Consider the following 27744-nt stretch of genomic DNA (forward strand, 5'->3'; position numbering starts at 1 on the left):
TCCATCTGTCCATCTATGCATGCATGGGTGAATGCATCCATCCACCCATCATTCTGCTTCTCCAAAACAGAAAACGATTCTCAGGCTCATTTTGCTTTCCGCTACACTTTCTCCCACACTCACTCTAACTCTCTTTCGTCCCTTAAACTCTCTCACTCACTCTGTAAATCCCTCACTCTGTCCCTCCATCTCTCTCTCCCACCCCTCCAACCCTCTCACTCTGTCACCCACTCGCTATTTATGCTCTCACTCGCTCACTCTCCCTGGATGTCTGTTCATCTCTCTCCACCACTCCAATGCTAATCAAAGCCTTTACTAATATCAATGCTAACATTGGCCTCACTGAAGCACACAGAGGAGTAATAAGGAACAGGAGCTCCGGTTTAAATATCAGAGGGTCTGCAATTCGTCCTTGCTCCTCTGTATGCTCCCTCCCTTTCGGGGAAATGAAAACACCGGAAAAGTGCCTTATATTGGAGTGGATGGAGAACACGAGCACGGCCCACAGATCACACGCCGAGTCCCTCAACATCACCGTCTCTTTCATCAATTAATCGTATCTCAAACACCTTTCTCTCACTTGCTCTTTCCATCCCTGCATCTCTCCACTCGGCATCACTCTCTCTTTCATTCTCGTTCAAGTGTTTGATGTAGCCGGGTCCGTCCAATAGGAGTACTAAGCAGCTCCCAAGAGAAGCACAAGCACGTGGGTACACACGCATACACACACATGTTAGTTTAACATCAAGGCAGCAATACATGTTTGAAGGTCAAAGATAGATCATTTCTATTATGTTTGTGTGTGTGTGCGTGCGTGTTTGTGTGTGTATGTGTGTGTGTATGCGTGCGTGCGCGCATGTGTATGGTGCGTGGTGTTCTTTTTATAACCCTATGAATCAAAGAACTCGATGAACCATTTCAGATTCCCACCATTGTCACGGATCTCCGTGGGCAGAGACTGTCTAGGGCAGAAGACGCCTACAGGACACTATCAATATTCACCATGCCTATTCTTATCTTTGACTCTCATCGCTCATGTAAATCCTGAGGTGGGACAGATGTTTTGTGCTTTGCCGTCTGTTGGTTCGAACCCTGGATGAACTGGGGGGGGGGGGGGGGGGGGGGGGCAGCAGAGCGAATGGTTCTACCATCCATATCCCCTTTAGGAAAATCACTTTTGCTAAAGGGAAATCTGGATTCGAGCACATTCCCTATAACAAATGACACCCCAGCACAACGCTGCCATTTAACTGTAATTATATGAATCTGCCTGGAAAGGGAATCAGGGACCACACCAGGGGTTTGTTCTGGTCCTCAGAGTTTGCTTTTAATGAAATAAATGGAGGAACGGAGTGTGCCCACTTGGTTTTCCAGCTGGAGGGCCAGTACCCTTGATTACAACAGAGAATCTGAGCAAAAAGTTTCATAACAAATCTACAGCAATACAATGGCACTTTGGGACGGGCCTCTATGATCGAACCGAAGAAGCCCTGATAAACACTCTCTCTCTCTCTCCCCCTCTCCCCCTCTCTCTCGGAGGCTATGTTTGTCGCGGTGTTGTGTCTGTGTATTCAACACACAGAGAGCAGTTGGGAACTCACACAACCTCATGAGGGCCCCTTGTGCCTCCCCCTTCAATGGAGTATGTGTGTGTGTTGCCAACCAGGAACCACAACACAAGAGATCCCACTGCCAGGGTCCCCTCTTGACCTCGGCTGCCTGCAGTGTGCTTATACACACACAAACAAGCACATGCATGCATATACACACACACACACTCGCAGGAACATACACATACCATGATGTGATGCAATGAGTAGATGACTTCTTAGTCAAGGACAGTAAAAAGCAAGCTACAGATCTGGGGTCTATAGCTTTCAAGAGGGTATCAAAGAGGGTCTCAAAGGACGCATAACTTTATCAATTTCAGGGCCCAAGCCCTTCAAGAAATTGCTCCCAAAGAAAAAAGTTATTCCCAGACTGCCCTTTTGAGATAGCTAGAAATACCAAAATGTATGGCTCGGGGCGGCCTGGTGGAGTAGTGAAGGTGCGGTTCGGCGAAGCTCAGTTAGGGCGCGCGTTTCCACCGCCGACAGTACCCTTATGGTTTTTGAAGAAAACTTGGGGGAGCGTACCTATGTTCCCCGGGTCCTACGTTCCCCGCTTTGTATGTGACCGGGGAACATAGGACGCTGTGAGCAAATCTTTTTTTCCGTAGGATGGTAGGGGCAAGTACCGCCTTTTTCGCCTCTGATTCGCCTATGATTGGTTAGAATGGCTCTCCTCCGATTGGCTGACCCTAACCCTTTGCACCCGGGGAACATAGGACCTGGGGAACATAGGGATGACCCCAAACGTGGCAATTGCTGCCGCGATAGCCACGGCAGCAACGTTAGCATTGTGACCTCATAGCAGCCCGACAAAGTGTAGCCAGCTAATTAAGCCAAGGAAGAAGAAGAACGCGCACAATGAACAAAGATCAACAATGCAGGACGACCAAGAAGGACGGCAAACTTTTGTGTGACATTTTCTTCAATAAATGAAGCTTTCGCCGTTGTCCAGAAATACCTCGCGGATAATGTGTTTGTTTATTATCCCCCTGTCTCACGGAAGTGCGATTCTGTCGACCAATCAACCGACGGCGTGCGTAGCTCGAACTTTCCGGCACCCTTTCAGGCGTCTCGGTTGTCCCTGAAGATCGCAAATCTAACAATAGTTCGGCATTACATTAATTAATTCGCACGCCAGTTTTTATCTAATTTTATATTGTGTATTCTCCGTGTAAATCCATGCACCGAACCGTTTCGGTTGAATACGAATACATCTATCGTTACACCCCTACTTATGAGTTTCATTGCCTCAGCGGCACCAGAGGAGACGCTGCTCTGTTTACGACAAAAACAACACAGTTTACGGCAGCTCAGCTGCCACACTTAACGTTGTTATGGCAACGAGTGAGCTGTGGTTTGGAGCAGAGCTATGTTTGGAGTAAAAGCCGGCTAAATCATTTATCTTTAAATAAGTAAATGACTGAAGTGCCCTCTTAAGGTGATACATCTTCATAGGTTTGTGTAAATGACACTTTTCACGGAACACATAAAGTCGTTTGCAACGTGGACGATGCTTACATTGTGTACATTAATGTACCTTATCAAAGCATCCCGCTCCTATCACAGGAGGGGTGGTTCAGATTATTGTGTTCATATATCATGTTCATGTATTATATACAGGATATATGCGTGCATGTTTGGGAGGGGGGTCCATAGCAAACACCATAGCGACCTTGACATTCACGTGACGTGGACGCAGGCCCAAGAGCAGGCAAAAAAAACGTAGGATTGTCACATGTTTAGAGCCGTTATTGTAATGTGTTTCCGCTGTGTTTCCGCCCTTAAACCAGTTTATGGTTTAAGGGACGTGGTTATTTTCAGTCGGCTGCAAAAATCATATAATTCGGGATTGTTGTTTTGAGGGTGTACCCCCCCCCTTCAGAAGTCGAAAAAGCAGAGACATTAGCACACCAGGTATGTGTGTGTGTGTGTGTGTGTGTGTGTGTGGGGAGGTAGTGCTTGTTTATTTTTGAGTATCTGTGAAGTGTGTTTGAATGTAATGTGTGTGTTTGTGTTTATGTTGAGTGCATGAGAGACAGACAAGCGGAGGGGAGAAGGGGGGGAGAGAGAGCGGGGGGGAGAGAGAGAGGGAGAGAAAGATTTTATTTGTATGCGGAAAGGTAAAAGCTGTGTATATGAGTAAATGTTTGTGTGTTTGTGTACCTGTGTGTATGTTTACTGAAGAGTCCTACTTATGTGTGTTTATCTGTGTACCATCTCGGCCGGGGCACAGGTGGGGTGTCATAGTAATACGTCAGTGTCTGCATTGAACTATTGTCCTGCAGTTTGGGAGTCTGCAAGATGAAATTGAGGATGTTTGTGTTAAGGCCCATGAATGGACAAATCAAAAGGGTAACGCTTTATATTACGGTCCTTGTAATATGCCTTTGTTAAAAGGTAATAAGACACTCATTATATGCTTATTGATATTAATTGGTGTTAAGACTCTATCTATCTATAAGTGTTAATAATAACATAATAAACAGGTGTATTGTGACATTATAATACTTTTATAAGCACTAATAAAAGAATTGTTAACTATTTATTGATAGCTTAATAACATTAATAATAGTTTCATGAGCTTCTTATAGTTAATAAAAGCATTACAAAACCATTTATTGAGTCTTATTAACTTACCTATTATGTCATTGTTAAACCTTTACTAAGCATTATGCTTATAAAGGTTAAAAAATCCTTTATTAAAATGCTAATTATGCATTTTACAGGTACAGGATCTAAAGCGGGAACAATGCTTATTAAGGTTAATAAGTCTGCACATGTTGAGTGAGTTTGATCTGTTTTGTGCCTCATATAGGCTGCGTCTCAATTCAGGGGACGCGTCCTTCGAAGGCTGTATTGAAGACCGCTTGCGTCACAGCGGCGCGTCAAGGCTGTCCTATTTCGAAGGCTCCTTCAAATGCGGCCGAGTAATGCAGCCTTCTTTTCCCAGTCAACCGGCTGGATCCTTCCATGGGCACATTAAAGAAGGACAGTGGACTTAAACATGGCCGCCCATTCATTCCTATGAAAACTGCTCAATGGCGCAGGGGAACATCAAGGAGAGATTTGCTTCCGCATCATGGGCGCCTAGCCACGCCCTAGTGCATGACGTGCCGGATGCAGAAATATTCTCGTTAACTAGCATGGTTAGCATTGTAGCAACATAAGCGAGAGGTCTGAGCGAACAGTCGCATTGTTTACCAACCATGGAAGTATAAGTTAATAACCACCCCGATGATTCTCTATATGTGATCTTTAATTTACACTCCTGTAAAAAAAATAAAAAAAATAAAATAAAATAAAACGCTTGAAGTAGCGTTTTGAAAAGAGAAAACTTACATTTTATTAGTACATGGTATAAAGATAATTATGAGCCTTTGATTGATATCCAATTTTTTTGAGAAGACACGTTCCTGTTCCCCACTTGTATTGGAGTGAACGGAGATATCTACCTCTGGGCCCCCTTGAATCGAGGGACCCGTCCACAGCCCGCTTAAACAGCTGCAATACCAGGCTTGGCCACTGAGCACTGGTGGATTGCGGAAGTATGCAGTGCTCTTGGGGGCCGGTTCCGTATTCCAATATCCAAACCATCCGTACTTTCTAGCCTAAGCTTGAGTACGTAGGGCGTTCCGATTCAGATCGGGCGAAAATAAGTGTACTGAAAGGACCCGGATGGTGAACTCAAAACGATCAAATCGCGAAGTGTGTGGCGATGTACACTTTTCGTACTCAACGGCAGCCATCTTAGCTACGTAGCGGAAGAGGGCGGAGCCAGGCTGAGCCAAAGTCGGCGCATTTTCCACATAGCATGCATTAATAGTCATTTTGTAGTTTTTATAGTTTTTATAGCTTTTTATAGCTGCTAGGCGTTAAGAGTTCACCATTCAAAGCGGGATGTTTATTGCGGGGGAGGAGCCGCGGCGGCAGTCGTGATCGTAATTTCCGGTTAGTGCAAAACGGAGTATTCGATTTGGAACAACACTGACATCTGAAAATTAGCGCACTTATTGTGTGTGGATAGTGTACATCGTTTAAGTGTACTCATGGAAGTATGGATATCGGAACACGGCCCTGGGTCCTTCACGGCCCAACGTATCCCAAGAATCATTGCGCGTTGGATTTTTCAGAAATGGCGTCGGAGAGAGCGGAAGTGGCAGTTGCAACAAATTACATATTTAATGACAAAACTATGTAAATAGATAATAAAAATCCACTGGGTCTGCCTACCCAGTAGACTGTGGCAAACGTTGCCATGGGAACTTTAAGAATGTTATGCCAGCTAGATAGTTGTTTGCTAGCGAACTCTTTTGGCTTACATTACTTTCTTTCAGAGGCTTTGGGGTGCTACATTTGAGCTAACGTTAAGCCTATGCTATCATGTGAAACTAGGGACAAACGTATCTAATTCTAACAGTAGTGTCATGAATCCATGTCTAAACGGCTTAATTCTTATTGTAACCTGTCTGCTAACTGTCTATTGTGGCCAATGTTCTTAGTGTTTCTTTAGACAGTAACAAGAAAGACCAGCCAGAAGGATTCTCAACCATCCCGAGGCCAAGGAGAAGCCGGACTCAGATTCGTATAGTCCGTTTTATTAAATGTTTATTATTTATTTAAAAAATATTTTTATTTATTACAAATATTTTTCATTAAAGTTTTTAAGTTTTTAAAATTAAAGAAATATATATTTTTCAAAAGAATCATTAAAGTGTTTTTGTGTTTCACCGCCATAACATTGTATTTACAGTATGTCTTTTTTATTTCTCATTTTATCAACCTTGTTAACATATAGTACTCATTAACTGTTAATAAGTGTATATTCAAGGACATATTAAACAAAATAAGCATGGTTCCCGCTTTAGATCCCATACCTGCAAAATGCATAGTTATCAGTTTAAAAGTATTTATTAACCTTAATAAGCATAAAAAATGCTAAGTAGAGGTTTAACATTGACATAATAGGTAAGGTTAGGGTTAGGTTAGTAAGACTCAATAAATGGTTTTGTAATGCTTTGATTAACAACTATAAGATACTATTATTAATGTTATTAAGCTATCAATAAATAGTTTAAAAAAAAAATTATAAGTGCTTATAAAAGTCTTATAATCTCACAATAAACTAGTTTATTATGTTATTATTAACACTTATAGATAGTCTTATTAACACCAATGAATGTTAATAAGCATATATTAAGATTCTTATTACCTATTAACAAAGGCTTATTACAAGGACCTTAATATAAAGCGTTAGTTAAAAGTTAAAACAAAGACCAGGCTTTGGACACTTTGCTTCAGAATGCATTGGCTTAACAAGATGTTATTATAAAACATCTTATGGAGGAGGATAGTAGACAGCTTTTTGGGAGGGGTTTACTTACACTGCCACTTTTCCCTTCTGTTACAACATAAAACATAGCATAACTCTAAGGCCTCACTAGAAACTCAACTTTCTTTGTGATACATCTCTGATATACTTTGTTTCATGTTGTATGGCCCATATTGTATCATTTATTACATGATGTGCGTGCAGTAAAATGTATTATCAGTCTATTGTATTTTCGAAAAGAGGTTAATCTCTGATACATAATATATTATAAAAATGACATTTAATTTGTTCAGGCATGGCAAGGGCACCTCATCAACTCAGGGGCCGTGCAAGCATCCTTACTTATAGTCCCCTCAACAATGTTTAGAAACTAAGCAACAGACACAAGCACATGCATCCACCTACACACCAACACATACACACACATACAATATCTCATGCAGCACATGGATTTGGTAGAAAGAAAGAAGAGCCAGTGAGAGACGGGTGAGACAGAGAGACGGGTGTGAGGGAGGGGTTCACAGACTCAAGCCCAACCAAAGATGGGGGGAGGGTGAGGATGCATGGGGGAGAGAGGCGAGGATCACAGGGGAATTGAATGCTTTCTAAGTGCTGTAGGGCCTGACAAGTTTTGTGTGTTTGTGTGAGTTTGTTTGCGCCCGCCCATGCTTATAATAAACAGTGTCATTTGAAGACGTCGGCCCAGCAGGTCACCAATACACTGATACAGCAATTCCCAAAAGAGATACTTTTCCTTATCTCCTAAAACAGATCCCTTTGCTTCCGTTATACTCACTCCTGTCCTGTCTCCCTCTCTCTCTTGTCACCCGTTAATTGGAGGCCTGCATTCCTTCCTCGTCTCTTTTTCTCTGCTGCCAAGTCCTCCCCATGGGAAAGACCGCTGAGGCATTTTCATTTGATTAGAGCGGCAAAAACCAAACTATTTTCAGACCTCCGTTCTGTAAGCCCTCCCAACCGTCCTCAACGGCTTTGTCCCGTGCCGTGTAATAATGGGCAACAAGTCTAATATGAGACACAAGATGTTCTGGATAATTAGTTCCTGTTGTGGTGTTCCTAGAAGGCACACCACAAGTGAGTGAGACAGGACCTTCTCACTTTCAGGGCGGAGGTGGTGGTGATGGAGGTGGGGGTGATGGAGGTGGTGGTGATGGAGGTGGGGGTGTTCGTCAGAGGCAGAAGTGTTATTAAGGATGAAAAGCAATGCTGAAGAATGTAAGAAGTGGAGGATGCTAGCACCCATAGCATAAGCCTGCAGTGAAAAGACGCAAGTGGAGTCTTGTCACAGCAGGGTTTACACAGGTGTTAGATGTAAGCATCCTCTGTCCATTGATATGGACAGAAGTATTAAAGTAACGATTCCATAACTATTCGAGGCAGAAGTAAAATCCTCTCCCAGCCTATGTTGGGCCATGAAATTTAAGCTAATAAGTATGTATTCATGGAAGAATCGCGATAGTTGTCTGATTCAGAACTTCCCTGCAGTAAAATCTTTGGGGGAATTTTACCTTTTTTACTTAGGTTTGCATTTTGTGTTTTTATGTATTGCAATCAACTTATATAATTTTTCAAATATAACAATTATTTAATCTTACATCAGACACTTTACTCTGCTTGCATGCCATAATCAGCCACACCACCTTCCCAGCACACAGCGGACAGCAATAGATTAGTGCCCCTATGCTTCGGGAATAGTTTTGAATTGAGAATATATTTTGGTTAAAATCGTGACCCTATGTATCAAAATCTAATCGCAAGATACCAAAAGATTGACACCTTTGTTTTAAAGTCAACCAATCATCCCTCCAAGTTTCACGCGTCAAGTATGAAGTGTTTCCTCTACATCATATATGCACTTCAATCAGTTCAATCAGTGAAGTATAGGATACAAAATGACTCCTCGTTCAAAGAGTACTACAAAGTCCTAGAGGAGTTCCAAGGCTATGGGTCTCATTGCACAGTGATTATCTTAAAGGGGCACTTGAGCGAACCAACTTCTTGAGAGACTTTCATCAACATTATACTTGTGATAATGTTGTCATGAATATGTATTCAGAAACTGCTGATGAGGAAACAAAAAATAACTCTTTGATCATTCATTCTTCTGTTTTCTCACCCTTTCTTTATGTAGAAGGGGTGGAACACTGGCGCCCTCTATAGGCAAACCGTGTCATGACACCAATGGAATAGGAAGAGGAGAGATTAGAAAGAATAGGAGAGGAGAAAGCTTAACAGAGCAGAGGATAGGAGTGGAAGTGGAAGGGAGAACAGTCGAGGGAAGACAGCGGAGGAGAGCAATGGAGACCAGAGTGGAGGAAGAGAGCAGAGCAGAGACCAGAGTGGAGAGGAGAGAGCAGAGACCAGAATGGAGAGAGCAGAGCAGAGACCAGAGTGGAGAGGAGAGAGCAGAGACCAGAATGGAGAGAGCAGAGCAGAGACCAGAGTGGAGAGCAGAGACCAGAGGGGAGAGAGCAGAGCGGAGACTAGAGGGAAGAGCAGAGACCAGGGGTGAGGGGAGAGACCAGGGTGGAGGGGAGAGAGCAGAGGGGCAAGCAGAGACCAGAGGAGAGAGCAGAGACCAGGGTGGAGTGGAGAGACCAGGGTGGAGCGGAGAGAGAGGAGCCCAGAGTGGAGGGGGGAGGATAGGGGGAGATTGAGGGGGAGAGTGGGAGTAGGGGGAGGGCAGATAAGTTGAGGCGTTCCAGACGCCACTCTGCCGATGCGAGAGGTTTCTGTTAAGGTTTGGAACCACCAGAGAAATCAATGAAACTTGAGTATCACATACTAAATGTTTAGCGCCGCTGCTTTTGAAAGTCGCGTTTGAACCAATTACCGAAAGACTCCAAAATGGCTTCCAAATGTCTTGGCGTTGCATAAGAAGACTCTCCTTCTTATGACCATACTTATATTCCTGTTCCACCCATGCCTGTGTTTCATAGCCGTTGTTTCCGGAAGCCATTATCAAATTGAAAGTCTTTTAAACACAGGGTTGACCCAAAGGTTGACTCTAGGCGACCTATAGTCACACTGGTACCTGGTCGAACATATGTACACAGGAAGTGGCTCGATTCAACACACTACACACACACACACCGTCTGGAAAGCGTCGGACAGTACAGAGTGAAAGTACAATGACGAGCCCTATCTATTCTTGACCCCATTCCTGGATGTGTTCCGCTTCCATCGTTACAGAGACCTGCTCAGCTCAGCCCATTCCACTGTGGATCAGTTGCCTATATGGTACATGGGCTATCTTCCAATAGTAGGCTGAGTGTGGACCCTGGAGGTTTAACAGGGAGCCAGCCTACCTTTTGGAAGCCCTATCGGATGTGGGGGTAGAAAGCGGAAAATTACAGGCAATGATCACACAAGCGGTCACAGGAGAGGGCTTAGCCAGGTGCGACTGTAATCCGTATCAGAGGCAATCAGGATAGAACAGAGATATCAGAGTCATAGGACAACTCAGGATATTACACAATATAACAATACATACAATACTATAACAGAATAAAACAGGATATACTGGGGTATGACAGAAAAGAAGAGAGAGAAAGAGGGGGAGAAAGGGAGAAGGAGGGAGAGAGAGAGAGAGAGAGAGAGAGAGAGAGAGAGAGAGAGAGACAGAGAGAGAGAGAGACAGAGACAGAGACAGAGACTGAGAGAGAGACTGACAGAGGGAGAGGGTAGGAGAGACAGAGAAAAGAAGAGTGGGGGAGAGATAGAGAGAGAGAGAGAGAGAGAGAGAGAGAGAGAGAGAGAGAGAGAGAGAGAGAGAGAGAGAGAGAGAGACCGAGAGAGAGGCTGACAGAGAGAGAGACAGAGGGTGGGAGAGAGTGAGAAAAGAAGAGTGGGGGAAAGAGAGAGACAGAGAGAAGAAGAGTGGGGGGAGAGAGAGAGAGAGAGAGAGAGAGAGAGAGAGAGAGCGAGAGAGAGAGAGAGAGAGAGAGAGAGAGACAGAGAACAAGAGACAGAGACTGAGAGAGAGACTGACAGAGGGAGAGGGTAGGAGAGACAGAGAAAAGAAGAGTGGGGGAGAGATAGAGAGAGAGAGAGAGAGAGAGAGAGAGAGAGAGAGAGAGACCGAGAGAGAGGCTGACAGAGAGAGAGACAGAGGGTGGGAGAGAGGGAGAAAAGAAGAGTGGGGGAAAGAGAGAGAGAGAGAGAGAGAGAGAGAGAGAGAGAGAGAGAGAGACAGAGAACAAGAGACAGAGACTGAGAGAGAGACTGACAGAGGGAGAGGGTAGGAGAGACAGAGAAAAGAAGAGTGGGGGAGAGATAGAGAGAGAGAGAGAGAGAGAGAGAGAGACCGAGAGAGAGGCTGACAGAGAGAGAGACAGAGGGTGGGAGAGAGGGAGAAAAGAAGAGTGGGGGAAAGAGAGAGACAGAGAGAAGAAGAGTGGGGGAGAGAGAGAGAGAGAGAGAGAGAGAGAGAGAGAGAGAGAGAGAGAGAGAGAGAGAGAGAGAGAGAACAAGAGACAGAGACTGAGAGAGAGACTGACAGAGGGAGAGGGTAGGAGAGACAGAGAAAAGAAGAGTGGGGGAGAGATAGAGAGAGAGCGAGAGACCGAGAGAGAGAGAGAGAGAGAGAGAGAGAGAGACCGAGAGAGAGGCTGACAGAGAGAGAGACAGAGGGTGGGAGAGAGGGAGAAAAGAAGAGTGGGGGAAAGAGAGAGACAGAGAGAAGAAGAGTGGGGGGGAGAGAGAGAGAGAGAGAGAGAGAGAGAGAGAGAGAGCGAGAGAGAGCGAGAGAGAGAGAGAGAGAGACAGAACAAGAGACAGAGACTGAGAGAGAGACTGACAGAGGGAGAGGGTAGGAGAGACAGAGAAAAGAAGAGTGGGGGAGAGAGAGAGAGAGAGAGAGAGAGAGAGAGAGAGAGAGAGAGAGAGAGAGAGAGAGAGAGAGAGAGAGAGAGAGAGAGAGAGAGAGAGGAAAAGAGTCAGCTGGATCTCGTCTGTGAGGGCTGAAGTGAGAGAGGGTTAGGCGAGGGAGAGATGGGCGTCCGGACAGAGGAGAGGAGGAAGGGAGGGCAGCAGGGAGAAGAGGAAATGGATTCCTGCTTCATTAGGAGCTGCTGATGTTTTTCAGACTGTGACTCATCACAGGGCAGATACACACACTTTAACAACCGCTCCCTCTCCTCTCAGATGCACACGCTGTTTACACATTTTCATAAAGGGCCCACAAACAGTATATATAAATGACTTACAAGGTAGTAAACTCACAGTATTTTTGGTCAAATAACGGAAATGTCAGAAAAAGGGAAGGTGAATTCCTTGTTCGTTCTGAAGTATTTATATCGTTCCCCAAATAATTAACGACTTTGATATTACTCCAAAGACCTGACCTCAAATGATAAAAAAGAGGATTTACGAGTTTTGTTATCAAGCTGAGATGTGTTTTTCTGCATTATGGCTCCAAGTTTCTCTCCTGCGGTTTAGCAGCTGTTTGTTATGCTCAAATAAATGTTTGACACGCAATTATAAAACATTGTCCGAGACGTTTAAAGTAACCCAACACTTAATACCTCTTTTATTGGATTGCTTCCTATTGGACTATTGGACTACGCTAAAACTCTGTAACGATTTGATACGGTTGAGTATACAAATTGTTTCATAGTCTATTAAAAATCCAATTTGGTTTGACCATTGTGAAAATATTGTAAAAATACAAAGAAAAGATGCTAAATTCTACTATGAAAAAAGAGGATGCTTCCATTATCCAGCGAAAAATCCTCTCAGATGTAATAAATGTCAAGAAATGTTTTTTTGGGCAAATATGGGCACACATTTCATTACAATAAACGTTATGACTGTACTTTATGAGCAATTCAGAATATTACCAGTGATGTTAACAAGCCGTTATAAAATATAATAATGGACTGGCTTGTGCCTTTTCATTTTCTTTTTGTGTTTGTCCCTAACTGACCCTTAGATCTTCATTTTCAACCTGTAAGGAAAATAAAGGAGGGGGGAGGGGGGGGAGGGGGGGGGGGAAGAAATAAAGAAAGAAAGATAAAGAGACAGAAGGAGAGAGAGGCACCTGGGAGACATTTGGCCCCAAGACAAACATCTGCTTCTTACTGTTCCCCAAACAGATACACAAACACATACGTCCATACAAACGCACGCATTGGCACCAGCATATACACTTTTGGAAAATGCATTCTAAAGCCCCAATCGAACATTTTTGGTGGAGGAATGATGGACAGACAGAGGGATACGGACAGACAGAGAGCGGGGTGAGGCGGGTCAGAGGGAGATCAGGGCCTTGTTGATGGAGCTGGTCTTGGCAGCGGGGCTATGAGGTCATCATCCCAGTGTTTTTTCATAGACAGGAAGCATTTTTATAAGTCCACCAGTGGCCGGCTGGACAGACTGTTGTGTAAGTACAAGTTCACAAGTTCAGCGCCCATCCAGCAACCGATGTCTCTATCTCACTATTAACATTAATCCTATTTCTATTTTCATTATAATATATAATATATTTAAGATGCATTTCATTCGGAGCGAGGCCCACGTTTATATTATTATTATGAATATTATTCTCCATCCAGACGATTATTAGTCTTGTGAATAATAAGCCCACAGGGTTTTTGTTGGCCATTTAGTGCTTAGTGTCAGCAGTACCGTCACAGTTGGTGAGATCAATAACATTAAATGGTGACAAGGCTCTTCTGAGAGAGACTAGCGTGTCCGATATCATGCCGGTCGTCTGCTCGGGAACTAATATGAGACAGGACGTGCTTCCCCGCTGGAATCTGGAGTTCTGGAATGGCAATTTGGCAGGGTTCTGATTCAGAGCTGTGTTGCTTTTCCGAAGTGCCTTGCCATCACATGAATTCCTACTCGGATAACGTGATAATCTGGGTTAATACCTTTAGGTTTTTACAACCCTGTGAAGGATTCACTTATTTGTGTGCCTTTGAATGAATATAAACACCAGCCCTCACTCTATCTGTTTTGATCTCCCCTTCGCTCCTTTGCCTTCTCGGTAACTCAGGATCTCGGTGGCCGTCACAAACGACTCAAACACCTTTTTGCAGATTTCCTTCCTAATTTGGTAATCCTCACCTTTCAAGTAAAAAAAAACCTGCATCTTATTAATATTTCGGTCTCCATGTAACTCTATCGCCTTCGCACCATGATTATTATATTGTTCCTCTGACATGCAACTGAACAAGTGGACATTGATAACATGACAATATTTGCATGAAACTTGAAAGAGGAAATTGGCATTCATCAGATGACGATAAAAAAACAAAAGCGGAGCATCCAAACATGAAGTCCAATTCTCAGCTTTCACTGTTGCCATGAAATGCTGTAGCATTTTATTCTTTGGTCCTGTAATGAAACGTTAATGAAACCTGTTCTGTTAAGTTACACACAAAACATTTAGAAGACCTAGAGTGCCTTTATGTGTGAGGGCAGCAGATCAAGAGGGACACGGTTCCGACTACATAGTATAAAATAAAACACCACAAGATTACAATCTAACTTGTTTTCAAACCAACCACACTATCCAAAGCACTAACTTGGTTTGTCATGTGCGTGCGTGCGTACATGCTTGTGTGTAATGAGACTATGGATCAACACACGTTCATACGTGTTCTACTGGGGCTGCTGTACTTTTATTAATACCTGGTTGTCATTAAATCCCTTCCCCTCCGTGGTTTTCCAGATGTTCGTCGAGTGCTGCTTTTTCAACCATGATTTTGCCAAAAAAAAAGGAAAACGATGTAGAAAGAAGCTTGCTACCGAACAGGAGCTCGTTGCTGCCCTGCCTTCCTCTCAAAGTCCCTGTGATGGTTCGGGAAGACCATGCCTTTCTGGGCGATAAAATAAGGCTTGTGCATCACAATGCATCCTCAGGTTTTTCATTGGCGATACTCCGCCATATTTATATATATATATAATGTATATATATAATTTAAGATTTATTTTTGCTTTTTTATGCTTTACTATAGAGTGAGATAGACAAGAAAATATGGGAAAGAGAGGGGAGGGCATGCAGCGAAGGACCACGGACAGGGATCGAACTCGGGTCACTGCGGTATGGACGGAGCCTTAATGGTACGCGCTCTACCCGGTGAACCACCGGGGTGCCCCAAACTCCACCATATTGACAGGATTTACTCCGGTTACAATACTGTCAAATCCAAGATAAATGTAAAAATAACCTAACCTGGGCCAATGAAAACTTAAAAACATGGTGGCAGTTCCAAACACAACTATGTCTCCCCATGATGACTAAGAAACTAACAACATAATTACTAACGACATAACAACTAACATTTCAGTGCTCCCCTGTCTCTAAAATTGAGGCGGTTATTGTGATGTGAGGTTGCGATGTAAAAACCCAATACTGATCTTAAAACGAGAGAAAACATGAGCTACTAGCGCCACGGTAGGCACATCCAATTAAAATATACAAACCTAAAATTCCAGTAGCATACCTCGCATAGCAAAAGTTCTGGTTATTTGATGTATGGCCAAATGTGTGTTTTTATTGTTCAACTTGAGTGATCGAACATGCTAGTTTGCGAGTTTGAGTTTTGGTCGGGAAGATGTGATTGTGACGACGGTTAGGAGTTATTAGCCGTTTTGATGAGCACTTAGCAAGCAAGTCCCGCTATCACGCGTAAAGTTCTCATGCTGCAAGATTTCGGAGGAATGTCATGTTATTACTGCCGAATTATCATACCCCTGATTTTACCTATTTCCCCTGTCTTTCTATTTTTTATTTGCATAGCTGCAAAATGTCAAACTCTATTCTCACACTCTGGGTGACTTGGAGGGGCCAGAGGAGGGTCGCTGTTTGGCGCCTCTGTCTACAGGAATCTGCTGTGACTGTTTGAAGAGAAACACAATCGGAATAATCGCCTCCAGGCAGCTCTCTATAATGCTCAGAAGGGAATCAATTTAAATGATGAATGGCTGTTCTGAAAAATAATTACACATCCCACGGCCATCTATGGTCAAACGCGAACCCCGGACAGAGAAAGCCCCACATCCTGCCCTATGCTGCCCAGGCCATAGGGCATTGGACGAGGACAGCAATTCATAATGAGTCATGTCGAATACACTCTGATCTGTACAAATACAACAGAAATGACTGAATTTATTACACCCATCCGTCCATCCGTCCGTCTTTCCATCCATCCATTGATTCATCCATCCACCGTCTATCCGTCCATTGACTCCTCCATCATCCATCCATCAGTCCGTCGCTCTGTCCGTCCAGCCCCCCCTCCCTCCTTCCTCTGGTGCAGCTGTGTACCGGTGACCTCGCTCCGCTAACGAGCAGCCGCGCTTCAATTACTGTGGACCCTATCAATTCCCAAAGTCGTTAGGACTTAGAGGGAGAACGTCGCCCAGCAACAGGTCCTACAATAACACAGGGGCAGGGGTGTGCTTCTTGGTGTTGGAAGAGGAAGTAAACAGGAATATCATTGGTAGTCAACGGCAACAGCAGGACAATATATGTAAGAACAAGATGACAATACGCAATTCCAAAAGGTTTATATTAAAGAGACATCAAAAAGAGGGACTAGGGGTCTGATTGGTTGAAGGTTAGGAAATAGGAAAGTTAGAAAGAGGGAAGAGGAGAGAAGTGGAAAAAAAACGAGAAGAAAGGAGATATTGACATCTGTTTCCTTGGGAACGCCGATGCGTCAAGGCGCTCTGTGAGAGGTCCCGCCTGCTGGACCCTCCTGGTTCTATACACGGTCCGGACCGGTTCCTCAACCCAAACAGCCTGTCACGGTTGGGATGATTAATGAAGCTGGAGCAAACCGATCCGAAGCTCTTGTTAGCCCAGCAGGAAAAACTAAGTGCTAAGAGACCAGCTGTCGTTGAGGAGTAGCGGTTTGGACCGACCACCTGAGGAATCTGCGGCTCTGTAAACTAATATTTCACTCTTGTGGCAGGGCGTCCACTCTCAGGGTCTCTCTGCCCTCCCCCCCCCCCCCCCCCGCTCGCCTCGATAAGGGATGACAGCACTGAGAGTTTCTGTCGGTGAACAGCACACACCTAATTAATATAGCAGATATTTAATATGAAGACAGCTCCCAGAGTTATGGTTCTTACACACACGGCAAACACAAAGACACAAGCGGATACACTAGCGCACACACACAGAGAGGCTTGTGTGCGCACATAGTACACGTTATACATGTGTATATTGACAATTCTTTCCAATGCGCCAACAGAGAAGGGACTGCAGGGCCATTCGCACAGCTCCAAATGAGTGCTTGATATTTCACCCCCACTGCCAAGGTCCAGCACAAAGACAGGAGAGGGAATGATGCAAGGCATCAGTCGCATGCTTATCATGACTTTACATTTTAGGGGTTTTTGCTGATGCGTTATTCCAAAGCGACTTCCAACCATTCAATCACCAATTCACCCAGCGACGGCAGAGTCAACCACGCAGGGTGACAGCAGACAGCTCGTCGGGAGCAGTCAGGGTGAGATGTCTTGCTCAGGGGCCACTTCACTCCAGACTTCATTCACTCCATTAACAGGATGCGATCAGGATCGCCCCCTTCCTGAAGCGGAGCCTCTTTTCAGAGGTACCATCACGGCGTCCATCTTCCTTTAACCTACGTCCAATTAAACAAGAGGGGAACAGCGTGGGGGTGGAGCCAGCTGTAACAACACACACGCAGGGCCGGAGCGAGCGCATGACAAGGTAGAGACTGATCACACTCTCAAGGCCCTTGAGTTTCTTTCTCACCACGTCACGTGAAAAAGAAACTCAACCGCCCGGTCCGGCGTAGACAGACACTAGCTCTTTCCCGGGCCGCTGACAGACTGAAGGCTGTGTTATATGAAGGGGAAGAGTCATGGACTGCAGAGCTACTCCGACCTCCTCAGAGGACGACCATCCATTCGCCTCCTGCTAAAAAACTGACTCTCTTTGTATTCCTCGGTTTCTAACTCAACCTGCTCTTCCTCTTTCCCCCCCCCACATCCATCCGTCTGTCCATCCCTCTCTTCCTTGTTCCTAATCTATATCCCTCACTCTCCCACTTGTCCCCTTAGTCTTCCTGATTGATCTGGAATGCAAGACAATGAGGTCACATACTGAACACACGCACAAGGTCATACAAACACACATTTGCACATTTGACCACATTTGACCGAGTGTGCACACACACGAGGTCATTCAAACACACACACACACACACACACACACACACACACACACACACACACACACACACACACACACACACACACACACACACACACACACACACACACACACACACACACACACACACACACAGGAAAACAGGGTGTGATCTTGTTTGGCAGATGGATTTAAACATGCAGTAAATATGTCTTTCAGTTCCACAGATAGTAAGAGGTATTTGCCACTGGAGACATGAGGAGATTCAGGAGCTCAGACGGGAGGATACACTCCTTCATGTTATCCAGACAGACAGAGACAGACACAGAGACAGAGGCAGAGAGAGAGAGGGAGAGAGGGAGAGATGGAGAGAGAGAGAGAGAGAGAGAGAGAGGAAACCGCCTGTTGTACAAACATATTTTCCCCCACTCATAGAGACGCATGATGACGGTTACGTTTGCCAGTGATAACACGAGGTGAATTTGTGGTGAAGCAAAAACATAAACTATGTTTATTTCGAGCGTCACAATGGATGATTAGTCAAGAACAAAGACATCGGTCTCCATTACACTGGTATTTACAGGGAATTATGAGGCAGAAAATGGAATGGGTATTATCAGATTACATTCTTCGACAGAATATCTGCCAATAGTAACTCCAAAGTTGTTGGCCTTTGATTGGCTCATACATTGGATAAGAACGTCGGTCTGTAGAGACCACCAAGAGACCATCTGGCTATCATAGTATACCCAAAGCAACAAAAGGGTCTTGGATTGGTGTATCGGTCTGGTGTTTAGCTTAGCCCATATCGCACCTTTCCCATTGGCTTGGATCTTGTACGGGATACTGAAGAACCCTTACATCCCAACATGGAGGTTTGACCTTTACAGAATGGTTTGGTGTCATCTCTAATCAGAAGGGATTACTTTCCCTAAATGGTGGATTCGATTTTTCCAAAGTGAACGATATAATAAAATGGGCAGCATAACTTGGCCATTATATACAGTGAAATACTAATGACGAAGAAACAGTCATCTACATAGTAATAATTAAAGCACGATGAATTCATGCCTTCCACTACGAAGGAGGGTTAGGGCCACATGTGATTGATATGGTTTTGAATCCTCTGCGTCTACGGGACCACGGGAACACGCTAAAGCTTCTTTGGTCAGCGTATGGTTCCCATCCTGTCCGTCGCAAAGTGACTCTCCCCGAACCTGGCTCCCTACAGGTAGCCTCTGAGGAACTTTCCGACATTAGCCTGTGAGGTTAAAATCAGAATTCAGACTTTAAACCCAGAACAAAAAAATGATTCACATGTGGCCCTATCCTCTTCCGTATTCCTCAGATAATCAGTCACTCAAGAAATACCATTCGCCACGGGTGACATCCAGCACACCGATTGGCTTGTGTTCCGTCTCCCTCTGATTGGATCGTGGAAGCTCTGGCGAGCGCTCCCAGCGCCATTCCCTCTGCACTCGTTCAATCTCTCTACAAACTCTCCTCCTCTCCTCCTCCACCTCCTCCCGTCACTCGTCGCCGCAGACGGATGGTTTCCTAAAATGCTCCAGACTGGCTAGGGCAGGGGGCTTTTGGTCGTCACGGTGACCTTGTGCCTCGGTTCTAAACCCTCTCAGTGTTCCGCCAAGAGTGGGGAGGGGGGGCGCGCTGTGACGGCAGACAAATCACGATAACCCCCCCCCCGCCAACATAGCTTTCGTCTTTTCAGATCTCATCCCTCCTGGTGTGAGAGGTCCTGGCAGTGGCCTCGCTCCGTGTCTTAGGACAGGGGACGCCGACCCCAGGTCAGGGTGGCCCAGTGAAGCGCGCGCTCTCTCTCTCTCTCTCCCTCTCTCTCTCTCTCTCTCTCTCTCTCTCAGAAGACGAGAATACACCCCGAATTCACACGCATTCCTAGGTCCACAGCGTGCCACGGTAATACAGCTGGCTGGAAAGAAAAGTGTGTGGGAGCAATGTGTGCGTCTGTTTCTGTATATGAGTGTGTGTGAGCGTTGTACCTGCTTGTCTGTGCGTGTGTTCCTGTGTGAGAGTCTTTGTGTGTGTGTGTGGGGGGAGAAGGGTCTGATTTATATTGTGCTCCATGTGTTTCAGAGGAGGTTCAGGTTAATGCTTCTAAATCAAGTGAGCCTCGTCTGCGCTGTCGTGATCACTGGACTCAAAGACGCACAAATACCAATACATAACAATGAGCACACACAAATGCAGGCTTCAGCGCGTGTGTATGTCTGTGTGTGTGTATATAAACGTGTCTGAATGTGAATGTGTCTGTTGAGTGTTTCACGCCAGAGTGAGTTCCCTTTTGATGAACACAAAGTTGCGAAGATTGACATACAATATACACAATTTACACAAACAAACAAATGAAAATTACAACAAATAAAAGACACATGCTATCGGGAGAAAATAAACCTTAAGTTGAGAAAAAAACTTGAGCCAACGTTTAAGAGAGACCATGAGTCTTAACACAAAGCTGAGCACAAACAAACAGAAGGAGTGTCGACAGCAAAGACATGGAGCGAGAGAGAGCAAGAGAGAGAGAGCGACGGACACTGAAAGAGAGCAGTGTGGGTAAGGGGCTGTGTGTGTGTAGGTGGTGGGGGGGGGGGGGGGGGGGGGGGGGGGGTGGGGGTTAGGGGGGGGGGCAGAGGGGGCTCTAGATAATGACTTCCAGGCCCCAGTTTTTTAGAGGGCTGCTGTAACTACCGTCCTGATTAGGAGCAGCTAAACCCAAAACCATGGAAAACCTCAAACCCACCCCACCGGCCACCCTTCCTCCACCTACTACACCCACCAGCAGCAGCAGCATGCCAGAGCCAAGTGGCACTGACAGAGGAGGGCTGTCAGGGCCACTTGGACACCGAAGAGCCTGAGAGGGCAGTTGACCTTAATGGATGGGGGGCAATGATAGAGCAAGAGAGAAAGAGCAAGAGAGAGCGAGAGCGAGAGCGAGAGCGAGAGAGAGACTATGGCGGTTAATGATACCTGGTAAATGTCTGCTATGGAACCACGTGCTGAAGACACCAACAAATAATTAGACTGGTTACTCTTAGTTTTTCATCTGTGGACCTTTGCACCCATACATCCATGACATCTCGTATTCACACTCGTATGCAATGAAGGTGTGATGATGAGGGTTGTGGATTATGATCAAAATCAGCCAAACGTCATGGGGTAGGACTGGTAGACGAGGTCAAAGGTCGGCCTTGTAGTAGGGCAACGAGATGCAGACGTCGGTGGGGTTGAGGGGAGGGGGGGGGGGGGAAACCGAAGGTCAAAGAGGTGGAAGAGGAAGGCGAGAGCGAGGCAGAAGCCGTGTGGAATTGGTGTTGCAGAGACAGGGTTTTGAACTCTTAGGAAGAGGAAGTAAGCATGTTTGAATCCATTTCATCTTTCTCACATGTGGCATGGTACTCATTGAAGACCCACAGTCTCCATTTCAACCTGGGGGCTCAGAACACGGAGCTGGAATCACACGGCGGAGGTCTGCTGGACTGTAGGCCGCGTCGTGCCGGCTCACCCCTGCCTGTTATCCGTTGTTTATGTAAGGCGATATGGAGTGCGGTGGTGATTTTATTTGAAAAAGGCTGTAGATGTTTATTGCCTCATAAGGAGGATCTAAAGAGGGGAGGGTAACGAGCCACGGGTTCATCTGTTTGAAAGATAATATTTTCTGTCTTTTTCGCCCCTCAGCGTCTGCCAACATAAAGTACAGGGGTGAATTTACAAGAGAGCCAATTTGGTTACATGTTGAAACCAGATGCAGGCCCTTGAAACGGTTACAAAACAACTACTGCTTATGTGTTCAAATGCTCTGGCCTCAGCCATTTTGCTCCTTGTTCTTCTTCTGCTTTGTCTCCCACCTCATGCCCTCGAGCACAGAGCCCACAACCTCAAGTGGCCCGTCTTCAAGAGCCAGAAAACACATTCACACATTCACTCCTAGATCACCGGCAGGAGAAGGAAGAAGGACCAACCGACGATGGCCAGTAGGAACCCACGTAAGTGGAATTCCCGCTCGTTCCCCCTGCCTGAGAAAAGCAGGATTTGTGTTTTCATCCAAACACAAATCATCTGTAAGGATAAATACTGTTAACTTTGTATTTATACACACGTCGCGTTTTAAATCGAGTGCTTCTAGAATTGAGAATGAGCAGAAGATTTAATTTGACTTGGATTACCATACATTTACATTATGGCTGCCAAGATCCGGTCTGAACAGAGCTTCAAATGCTGAACTGATTCATGGCATTGATTGCGGACTAAATAAATTGCATAAGGGAGTGCAATAAGAAATCAGTCATTAGTTAAATTAAATGCTGAAGATACTCTTTGAATCAGGCTTAATGAGATTTTATGAAGAGTTATGGACCATTAATTCAACACAGAGTACAACTGGATCATTTATCGTCTCCTTTGGAAAGTCACGTTTGGGTCAGGATAATCTCAGGGTAATAAAGTATTTGACTTCAGGCGGAAAGCCCACCTTGTGCAAGATCCACAAAAGTTATTTTGGTTCAAATAAAATCTACTGACTGACTCACCCCACATTGAATATTTGGTTCAAGTCTAGAGGTCTAGAAATAGACATCAAATATCAGCCGGTAGGCCTGAGGTGTTTACAGAACTGTTAGCAGCAACCACTAAAGGAGGAACCCAAGTCAGTGATTTTCATTGGAGTCACTGACATGAATCATAGAGTGTGGCTTGGTTAATCTCTGCCGTCCCCACACATGACCTTAAACAAGCTAAACCGAATCTGACATCATTAGGCACTATAAAAATACCAAGTGGCCCAAGTTATAGACCCGAGGACAACTGCTGATATCGTTTTTTATTTATTTAAAAACTGTTATGTTCATGCCTAAAATGTCAGATCAGATCGATGAATTACACTACAGCATTGGCCATTGGTCTATGGTCTATTATTAATACATTGTAAACTTCTGGTATTTGGCATTTTGGAATAACTATAACCCCGAAGGAGTTCTAACATAATCCCTTAATGACATGGATTATATCTGGTTCTTGATCTGACAGAGTCCAAGCTATTGACATATGACCCTTCTGAATGTGGAGAACCATCTAAATGTGACCCCACTATATGAACAGAACAGAAAAGAATGAATATGTTTGTCCAAATTCATCCGTGTGTAATTGACAGCTGGGTCACTGTGTTTGTTACTCATTAGTGAAAAGGGTGAAAAGTTGACAACGTACATAAGTGGAGTCAGTCGGTCGTTCTCCATGTCAGTCATACTTGAACTTGCTGCCATGTATACCTCCATACTCCAGTCACCTCACCTCTCTCCCTCTTCTTTCAGCCAGTCAACAGGGTGTTGGCTATGTTGTGAATCTCCCAGCTCGGCAGATCTGGGTTCTATGCCTCATGTCTGCAGCCTAACCTGTAGACATCAGTGTGCATGATAGCTCACCTCTGCCTGCTTCTGCCAGAAAATAATGATCATCAAGGGCTAAATAGTGAGCTTCATAATAAATTGACACAACATTGGACATAATTGCTCATTTATTTTCAAGAAAGTGCCAATTATTCTGTAGAATTAAACATTATATTTTCTGTCACAGAATAAGCCAGAAAAAAATCTTAAAATCAAACATATAAGGGCAGAAATTCTACCAAACACACAAAGGCACGTACCACACCCACACCCACACACGCACAAACCGATAAACAGACACAGACAGTCCGAACACATACAAGGTCAAATGCACACAAACATACTGACTCATGGTTACAGCACAACCATGGCAGGTGGTGCAGGAAGCTGTAGTCCTCAAGGCACATTCTCTCACACACACAGACACGCACACATTAAACAAACACACAAACACGCACGCATACACACCCACATATTTAACATTCTACTCTTGCTGGCCACATCAATGGAAGACTTTGGGAGCCAGACTAATGTGGTGGCCAGCCTTCTGGACAACCAGCCCTCCAGAACTCATTGTGGGCCATGCTGGATGGTCCGGGATCTCTCATTCTCCTCCACAATACATCGATTAGACCATCCATCCGGTGATTACTCATCCATCGCTCCAGATTCGTCAGCCAACCATCTATCTCACCTGCTCCCCTATCCATCCATCCACCAATCACACATGGATCCATCCTACATCCACGTACTGGAACATTGGCCCAGCCCATGGTGTATGGTGTCCGTCCGCTGTCAAACATCCATTTGTAGATCTACTGTAGACAACCACACAATGGTGAAGGCTGATAGGGAAAACCAATACTTGATGTGGTAACCGCACATCCCGAGAGGAGGGGGGGGGGAAGAGAGAGAGAGAGAGAGAGAGAGAGAGAGAGAGAGAGAGAGAGAGAGAGAGAGAGAGAGAGAGAGGAGAGAGAGAGAGAGAGAGAGAGAGAGAGAGAGAGAGAGAGAGAGAGAGAGAGAGAGAGAGAGAGGAGAGAGAGAGAGAGAGAGAGAGAGAGAGAGAGAGAGAGAGAGAATATTGACATACCACAAGTAGGTCCTGATTAAAACAAATAGGCCGTCATTAACAGAACTGCTGAAGGGGGGGGGGGCTGGTTTAAAGATTGTGGAACGTGACTATCAACCAAATCTTTAAGGTTTTGTTTTTATTCCATCAAATACAGCAAGGAAAGAGAGCGAGACCATGGAAGGAGGGGAATGAAGCTGGAAAAATATTGATGGAAATAGGTAAATATAGGTAATAGGTAAATTATTAGTTACTATGCAACAAATAGCTGGAATAAACTCCCAGAGGATTTAAGACTTGCCCCAACTCTGAGCACCTTTAAAACAAGACTGAAGGCTTTTATGTTTGCTATAGCTTTCTGCTAAATCTTAAATTGCACTTTCTAAAAAGCTTTTTTTAACTTTGCCTTTATTTTCTATTTTAATCTATTTTACCCATTTATTTGCATATGTTTTCTTTTACTTATCTATTATTTTATTGGATGACAATGTTTATATGTGAAGCACTTTGAGTCTGCTTTGTGTATGAAAAGTGCTACATAAATAAAGTTGCCTTGCCTTGCCTAAATGGAGACAGATACACACTAGAAGCCTGCGTGGGTCTACTCGGACCCTAGCATCCAAGTCCCAACCCGGGACCCCTACCAGTCAGGGTCCACATCTGATCAGGGTCAATGGGCTCAGGGTCGGGTCTCGTTCTGTACCGCGATATCCGGTTGATCATAATGGGTATTTTTCAGAGTGGATACGAGAATCCCCGTGATGAGGGAGGTCAGCAGAGAAACCCATGGAAGTGCTGAGCAACGTGCATGATGAGCAGGCTGACCCTTAGGATCAGACGGCAAGAGCAGGACATTTAACGTTCACATTTAAGGGATTTCGCAGACGCTTTAATCCAGAGCGATTCACAACCATTCATTCACACATTCACAGACCGACGGCGGAGTCAGCCACGCAGGGCGACAGCCAGCTCATCAGGAGCAGTTAGGGTGAGGTGCCTTGCTCAGGGACACCTTGACACTCAGCTAGGATGAGACGGGGATCAAACTAGAAACCTTCCGGTTACCAACCAACCCACTCTCCATCCTGAGCTACTGTCGCCCCAGAGTAAGAGTGTGAAATATAGGGAAACCCTATGGAGCAGCACCATGGAGATGAGTCACAGCAGGACCTGCTCCAGGGGGGCTGTTGGATGTTTCAGACACAAACGGGTTGCATGTATCAATCTATGAAACTAATGATCGGGTACAAGCTGATCCTGGGAATTAATTTCCCAGGACTATTAGGGATCGGGTGAGTCGAACTCGTGAAGACCCCTCACACACACATGCACACGCACACACAATGCTTCTTTGTTTTCATAACCCAACCGTGCACACACGTGCACACGCATGCGACGATATGCTCGGTAAATTCATCATATGGGAAACATACACAACACCCACACACTGTAAGTAGGTCGACTCAATGTGGGCCTGCCTGGTGCTATACACATGTCACACATTCCCAGATGACGGAGGTGTTTACATTAGCTACATAAGAAAACTGGCTAACTGGCCAGCATGCTCCATTACAAACAGGACGCCCCTAAACACGTTAGCATGGTCTGCTACTCACCCTGCATTCATGGATGACATGTTTACACAGCGGTGCTAGCTTACGCTAATTCAACGTTTTTAATTAATGTTTATCTTTTCATCCTCCTGGTTTTAGGTGTTATGATTAAGTGTACCTACCTTTATTAAGGTGAGGGAGTGAGTGAGGGTGTACAGTCTGTGCGTGTGTGTGAGGTATTAGTGTTACATCAAATACATATAAATGATGTAGAAATATTTATAGAAAGACCAAAAGGAGGACCAAAAGAAACAAAATAAACCTGCATATGTAAACAACAGCACTAGGTATGCATACACCGTGAGCACATGAATGTCTGTGGCATGGCGGGGATTTCTGCCGTGGGATCAGCTGTCTAGTTTCAAGCCTGGTGTAATTCTTTCCTACGTATAAACCAGAAACGAGCAGAGTAATCCCCAAGCGAAGAGGGGTGTAATTCACTGACCTGAGGGCTTGAAAACACTTCCTGTATGCTGTTGATTGGTCCAACGGGAACACCTGACCCCTCAAACTCCCTCAGCCAATCAGCTGTATCCATCTCAAGGAACCTACGATGGATGTTTGGGAGAGAGCCAAACAGAGACAGAAAGACAAACAATGTGATAATGATCTTTTGCATTTTTCTCTGATCTAAAATGTTGTTTCATCAATTATAATCAATCAATTTTAGCAGATTATTTAATTGCAGGTTACTTGGTCTGTTCTATCGCCTGAGTGTATACGGATGTCTTGACGTCTGGAAGCCTGGGGCACGTACCCAGGGCGGTCACTAGGGGTCTCAGAGCGCTAGGCGGCTCTGGATTGAATGGGAAACAACAGGCAAGTTGTTGCGCAACCTCCCACCTAATTGGTGGTTGGAGCATCTGGAGGGGACGATGTTTAGTGTATCTTTTGCCGCCTGACTGTGTCTGTGATCAAGTTAAGATGTTTGTGCTTGTGTGTGTGACTCAATGATTTTGCATTTGTGTGTGTGTTTGTGTGTGCGTATATGCGTGCATCAAGAGAAATAATTGTCTTGAGTGTGTGTGTCTGTGTTTGTGTGTGTGAGAGAATAAATTGTGTTGAGCATGTGTGTGTATTACCTCTGGGATAGAATGTGTAACAGAGGTTTTCTGTGTTTCACTCTGAGTTTGTTGGTTTGGTAGTTTGAGTCCTCTGTTAGTTCTGTCAGGCGGAGTACCTGTATTATACACAAACACACACACACACAGTTTATTTTCATAAATTTCCCCACAAAGGTTTGTCTGGGCTGCATGATACTGATCCAGATGGACCACAATGTGCTGAAGCTCATCATAGTTCATTCTAGTTCACTCTGCATTTATAGGAATATGTACCTGTGTGTCTGTGCGTGTGCGTGTGCCTGTGATGTGTGTGTGTGTGCTTGCGTTTGTGTGTGAGAGACGTACGTGACACACTTTGACAAACTGCTTGTCGTTTCCGGCGGCTACGACGATGTATCCGTTTTTGGTCTTGAAACCCTGCAGAACAGAGGAAGGGAATCAAGACCGTCAGAAAGGAAAGAAAGAAAACGCACACCTTCCCTCCCTT

The 27744-nt window shown here is 44.9% G+C and overlaps 1 protein-coding gene across 4 annotated transcripts in view; it reads right to left on the minus strand.

The window, feature by feature from the left end:
- Positions 1 to 27744, minus strand: part of sugct (succinyl-CoA:glutarate-CoA transferase) — a 63274-nt gene that overhangs the window by 17099 nt on the left and 18431 nt on the right. For 3 of the 4 annotated variants that reach the window (XM_056584435.1, XM_056584434.1, XM_056584436.1), the window contains exons 10-12: positions 27603 to 27674; positions 27276 to 27373; positions 26639 to 26741 (exon numbers count right to left, since the gene is read on the minus strand). In XM_056584435.1, the coding sequence (XP_056440410.1) occupies positions 26639 to 26741; positions 27276 to 27373; positions 27603 to 27674 (273 nt within the window). Of the gene's footprint in view, positions 1 to 23649; positions 24327 to 26638; positions 26742 to 27275; positions 27374 to 27602; positions 27675 to 27744 lie in introns of those variants that run through there. The other variant, XM_056584437.1, reaches the window with a different exon arrangement.

This window comes from Gadus chalcogrammus, chromosome 23 (genome assembly GCF_026213295.1).
Source record: "Gadus chalcogrammus isolate NIFS_2021 chromosome 23, NIFS_Gcha_1.0, whole genome shotgun sequence".
NCBI lineage: Eukaryota > Metazoa > Chordata > Actinopteri > Gadiformes > Gadidae > Gadus > Gadus chalcogrammus.